At 54.8% G+C, this 6122-nt stretch overlaps 1 protein-coding gene across 1 annotated transcript; it reads right to left on the bottom strand.

Annotated features, from left to right (window-relative positions):
- Positions 1-509: 509 nt before the first annotated feature.
- On the bottom strand, positions 510-5460 carry SNRPD2 (small nuclear ribonucleoprotein D2 polypeptide). The gene is made up of 3 exons (XM_046680458.1): positions 5372-5460; positions 3497-3676; positions 510-772 (listed from the first exon to the last, which is right to left on the bottom strand). Coding segments are annotated over exons 1-3 (357 nt in total). The 5' UTR covers positions 5374-5460; the 3' UTR covers positions 510-597.
- Positions 5461-6122: the final 662 nt, after the last annotated feature.

Below are 6122 nucleotides of genomic sequence, written 5' to 3'. Positions count from 1 at the left end.
GAACAGCACGGAGCCCAGGGCCTGGCACCCTGTCAGCTCCTCGGGGCTCAGCCACAGTCACCATCAGTTTTGGGCACCGACCGCTCTACTGGTCCATCTCCTGTCCGTGAGGGCCGTCAGGAGCTCTCCTGGGCACGGCTGTGTCCCCAGGATTGCAGCACAGTGCTGGGCCTGGAGGAGGCGCCTGGTGGACTGTTTGCTGATTGCACAAATGGAAAAGAAGACTGAAAGAAAAGACTGAGACTGACTGATGGAGAGAGAGGCAGGAAGAAGGAAGAGAGAGTGACGCCAAGAAGCTAGAAAAGATTAAAACAGGAGAGAGAGCAGAAGCTCTCTCCATCCAACCCATTCGCTTCACAGACGGGGAAAGCGAGGCCTGGAGGGGCAGACGGGGCCTCGTCACCTGCTCAGAGAGGTCCTGACCCAGCGTGTGCTGGGCCCCACGCCCAGCTGCCTTCCTCCCGCGAGTCAGCCCCCCTCACCAGGCCCTGGGAAGAGATAGGTACCACTAAAAAAAACACAGGACTTTATTATTCCCATCACAAAGGGGACGGCTTCGCAGGATAGGGAGCGAGTTCCGACGGCGGGGAGGGGCCCCTACTTGCCCGCGATGAGCGGGTTCCGCAGGACCACGATGACCGAGTCCCCGCGCAGGAACATCTTGGAGATGTAGCGGTCCTTGTTGACCGGCTTGGACTTCTTCTTGCCCTTGCCGCTCTTGGGAACCTCAGTCCACATCTCCTTCACGTTCTCCAGCACCATGTTGCAGTGCCTGGGGGGGGGCAGCGGGAGTGAGGGGGGCGCCTTCTGACAGCCCTCATCTGACACCCCACTCCAGCAGCGCGGCCTGGACAAAGGACCTCAGCCCTGTGCCTCAGTTTCTTCCTGTCTAAAATGGGGACAATCCTGGTACCTGCCTCCTAGTTGGTGTGAAGATTCAATGAACTGATACAGCATTTTCGTAAAGGACTTAGAACAGGGCCTGGCATAGGGTAAAGGGGAATGAAATGGTTCTGCTTGGGCCTTTTCTAAAACTCCGAGTACTTCTGGAGACATCAGCAAAGGGGCGGGTCTCTCCAGAGACCCAGAGGACCCTGGCGCCTGAGGCGGTCTCCACTGCCATGCCTGGTCCCTGTCTTCAGGGTGCCAGGTGGGCAAGGATGACAGCCTGCATTAGCTCACGCAACAGACGCTTGCAATGACCTCGAGATGCTGTCCCTGCCCTCGGGGGGTCTGCACCCATGCCAGTGAGGGGAGAGTGCGAAGGGTTAGCAGGGAGACCTGTAAGATCCTGTCAGGTGGTGGTAACCGCGACGAAGACAAATGAAAGGTAAAGGGATAAAAGGATATAGGGAAACTTTACCCAGTGGTGAGAGAAAAAGAAAAATGTCAAGAACAAGGAAGCTCTGTGCCTCGCTACGGAGTGACCTCCAGGAGGTCCTGTTGAGTGAAAAAGGCAAGGTGGGGAACGGTGGGCCTGGAAAGTCATCTTTGCCTGTGTGAGGAAGACTGTCGCTGAGCCAACATCCGTGCCCATCCCTTCCCCTATTCCTTGTGGGACGCTGCCACAGCGTGGCTTGATGAGCGGTGCTAGGTCCACGCCCGGGATCTAGGCCTGCGAACCCCAGGCCACCCAAGTGGAGTGCCATGAATTTAACCACTCACCCACGGGGCTGGCCCCAAAAGTTATCTTTTAGGGGAAAAAAAGGGGTTGGAGAAGTGTACATTCTGCTCACATTCTGCTCAATACAGAATCCTGAGAAGACGCCTAGAGATCGGGGGCAGTGGGCCGGCCTAGGCAGACTGGGGATGAGCCGGATGGAAACTTCTCCCTGGTCTGTTATTACTGTCTTTGGAATCATTAGAATCTATTACCAATGCAGAGAAAATAAATTAAAGAAAACAAAAACGGTGTACGAATACGGAAAACAATTCTGCGGTATATGAAGTGAAAAGGCCAGTGTAAAACTGTGTGGTGTGCCATTAGCAGTGATTTTAAAACAAACAAACAAGAAGCACCCTCCCTATCTGTAGGGATGCTGTCCTGCTCACGTACTCCTTCTGGGAGGAGACTCCCGCTGTGAGCCATGCGGGGTCCCTGGGGAGGGCCACCGGGGGGCGGAGAGGAAAGACTTGCTCTTCAACCGGGGCCTTTTGTATCTTTCCGACTTTGCCTCAATGGCCTGCATTGCGCACTCAGGAAAGTGACATAAGTAATTAAGTAACTAAATAAGGGGAGGCGGGTTAGGGACGCCTTGGCGGACTTGCACACCTGAGAAGCACTTACCGTGTTCCCAGGCCTCAGCTAAGCACTTTCCAAGCCTCAACCTGTCAACCTGCACTGCATCCCGCCCCCAGGAGGGAAACACCTGTGTCACCTCCAGAGCTGGAAACGGAACCCAGCGGGACGAAGGGGCTCAGCCAAGCTCACACATTTTGGAAACGCCAGGGCCCGTGTCTGGATCCAGGTCCGTCTGGCGGCTCGTGCCCGCCCTTCCTGTGGCTCTTGCTCTCGTTTTACTCAAGAGGACACTGGGGTGCAGGGGGCAAGGCTCGTTCACGGTCACATAACAGCTAGTGGCAGAAACGTTCTAGAATTAGGCCTCACCACACGACCGTGGGGAAGTCAGCACTAACCAGATGCTAACGAAAGGCTGCACGTTTTATGTTTGCCGAGCATTTATCGCGTGTTTGGTACTGACCTAAGCATTCTTCATACATAATATCATTTAATCCCCACCACTGTTCTGTAAGCGGTATTACTGTGATGCACATTTCGCAGAGAGGGAAACTGAGGCCCAGAGAGGAAAAATCCCTTGCTGTGCCCTCTGGCTGAAACACTCAGATGCTAGCTTGCTCCTTCATTTTATTCGATTTGTCCACTGTTGCCTCTTCCGAGGGGGCCTCTCTGATTACCCCCACCCTATTACCTTCACTCTTTATAGAGCTGATCATCGTCTGTCTTTATGACACATTATTTATGTGCTTGCTACTGGCTTCCCTGCCTACAGCATAAGCTCCCTGAGTCTAGGACCCATGTTTGTTTTAGTCATTGCTGTATTTCCAGAGCCGAAAACAGTACCTGGCTTGGGTGGACGCTCTGATTATGTCATAACTGTGAAAAAGGATTAAAAGCACCCTGTGTGCCAGAGGCTGGACTTCTAATGACTACTACACTTCACCTACATCAAGTCATTGAATCTCTGCCACCACCATGTTTACTGCCACCGTATGGATGAGATAAAGTCACTTGTGGAAGGACACATGGCTGCTAAGAGGCAGAGTTGGGACGGGAATCCAGGAGGACTGGCTCCCAAGTGCCTGGCCATAACCACTGTGCTTCACCGCCGGGGGGGCCAACAAGAGACAGTCACACCTCAGGGCTTGAAGATGCTATGCCCCGGTCTTCTGAGAAGCCTTTGGTTCAGGCTCCTCCTCACCGTGGAGCTGGGAGTGCTTCTCCAGGCCCGGACACCCCCCAGACCCAGGCGCTCACCTGTCGAAGGCCTTCACACGGCCCAGGAGCTTCTTGTTGTTGCGGCAGTTAATGAGCACTTGCGTGTTGTTCTTGACCGACTGCGTGAGCACGGACAGCGGGCCCGTGTTAAACTCCTCTTCCTCCCGCTTCTGCAGCTCCTCCGGGGTCATCTCACTCTTGGGCTTGTTGAGGAGGCTCCTGAGTGGGTAATTATGGAACCCGTAAGTGACAGGGCCTGGGGCTGGAGCATGGGTGGTCATGCCTTGTGCTCAGGTGTCCCCAACCTTGCCAAGAGACCCACCCTCCACCTCAGTCTCCTGCTTGACATCACTATCAGGCTGCCTAATCGACATTTCCAACCTTGCACGTCTTAGGCTGGGCTCCAGATCTCCCAACCACCCCAACCTACTCTATCCACAGCCTTCCTCATCTGTTGATGGCAGCTCCATACTTCTAGCTCTTTAAGCAAAAACTCTGAGGTCATGGAGGCCGGCTCCGTGGCCGACTGGATAAGTTCGTGCACTCTGCTTCGGTGGCCCAGGGTTTCACCATTCAGATCCTGGGCCCGGACCTGGCACTGCTCATCAGGCTGTATTGAGGCGGCGTCCCACATAGCAGAGCCAGAAGGACCTACAACTAGAATATACAACTACGTACTGGGGGGCTTTGGGGAGAAGAAGAAAAAGAAGGGAAAAAAAAAAAAAGGTTGGCAACAGATGTTAGCTCAGGTGCCAATCTTTAAAAAAATAAAGACAACACTCTGAGGTCATCTTTCTCTCACATCCTACATTCAATCTGTCGGCAAATCCCGTCATCGGCCTTTAAAATCTATCCGGAATCGGACCATTTCTTACCACAGCCTAAACCTCCATCATCTCCCTTAGAGTCTTCCTGGTCCCCTTGCCTCCACCCATGCTCCCCAACAGTCTGATGTCCAGAGACTCAAGTCATATCATCTCACTCTTCAAAACCCTCCCACGGCTCCCATCTCAGTGGAAAAAGTAAAATCCAAAGTTTTTACAGTGCCCTACATCTGCCCCCTTCTTTCAGCCTGTTCCAGCCACAGTGGCCTCCTGGATGGTTCCTGAAAATATGAGGCCAACGTTCATCCTGGCCCTCTGCCTGGACACCTCCCCAGGCATCTCTGTGGTTCACTCTCTCACTTTCTTCAGGTCTTTGTCCAAGTGTTGCCTCCTCCATGTATCCTTCGGTGCCAGCTAAGTTACCATCTCTCAAAATTGGCATTCCCCATTGTTTTCCCCTTGCCCCATTGTTTCTTTATGCACAGCCCTGGTCACCTAACGCACCATATACGTTACCTGCTTATTATCATTACATTTATTGCCTGCTTCTTCCCACCCCATAAGCTGCAGCAGGGGATTTTTTCCTGAGGAGGCGGGTAATTCACGGATGTGTCGAGAGCCCTGCCTGACACATGAGCACTCAATAAATAATTGCTAAGTGAATAAGTAAGTAAAATCATTCCGGGGACTCGTCATCTGTAAAAGCCGCGAATTAGATCGCAAAGCCAACCGTCTGCAGCTCACATGATCCGGGTGAAGTCCCCTACTTCAAACCGTTATTCCTACGAGCCCACACTTCCTTCTCCCGGGTTCTTTATTCGTAAAATCGCTGCCTCTTAACACGCATCTCAACAAGACTAAGTCTTTGGGAACCCACAGCCCGTTATGTGATACACCTGTCCCCTCTCCCCGACTGAGGAGCCGTCAAAGGCCCCGCGCCCGTTCGCAAACTCATCAGGAGAGAAGGACGCCGCTTCACCGGTAAAATCTCAGGCCCCGTCCTCCGCTCTGCCCATCCCCTTCCACCTGTAAGTGCTCAAATTTACACCCTCAGCCCCACTCCCGCCGCCTAAGCCTGGCCCGGGCTCACATGGTGGCGGTGGCTGCGCTCTCAAGTCACTCCCGTTTCCTCCGCGTTGCTTCTGCCTCTGAAGACAGAACGGGAGGCGGGACTTCCGCTTCCGGCGGCCCACTTCCGTAGGCGCCTGCGCAAACCCAACCAGCGGGTGGGGGCGTGGCCTGTTGCCATAGCGACCCCCGCCAGCACTGCGCCGCGGTCGGCGAAGAGCCTCGTGTCGGGGTTCCAGGCCATTCGGGACCGTAATGAGCAGATGTTCACGACCGTGGAGAGGAAAACAGAGCGGGTTCGACCCAAACCATTTTGTCGTAGGACGGCACAGGTTGAAGAAGGGAAAGGACACGCCATTTCCAAATGCCCGCCCGCCCTGCCTTCGGGGGCGTGGCCTCCGCTAAGCCAATCCGCTCCTCGCTTCGGGGATGGACTCCGCCCCTTTTCCTTCGGGGGCGGGTCATTTACGCGTCTATTGATCTTTCCGACTCCGCGTAACCAATCCGTTGCCTCCATCGGGAGGGGGCGTGGACCTGCGCCCGGGAGGTCGAATATTTTCCGTGATCAAACGCTTCTCATTGGCTTCCCCTCCTCCGCTGAGGTGGAGTCTTCCCCGTTTCGCGCTCCCTTTTGGGTTGTGCCACCCTGCGGGGAACCAACCCCAAAGCCCCAGGGACACAGGGAGGCGTGTCCTCAGGACGAGAGTCCCCATTGGCTTCGCGGCTCGCGGGAGGGTGGGATGGGGCAGCCGCTCTTGGGGTTCATTGGTCCG

This window comes from Equus quagga, chromosome 13 (genome assembly GCF_021613505.1).
Source record: "Equus quagga isolate Etosha38 chromosome 13, UCLA_HA_Equagga_1.0, whole genome shotgun sequence".
Taxonomy (NCBI): Eukaryota; Metazoa; Chordata; class Mammalia; order Perissodactyla; family Equidae; genus Equus; species Equus quagga.
The sequence above is the reverse complement of the archived record's forward strand: the minus strand, read 5'-3'. Positions and strand labels throughout refer to the sequence as shown.

Coding starts and splice junctions, on each gene's coding strand:
- SNRPD2 (XM_046680458.1), bottom strand. Junction 773..3,496: donor CGTGTGAAGGCCTTCGACAG/GTGAGCGCCTGG, acceptor GCCCCCCCCCAG/GCACTGCAACATGGTGCTGG.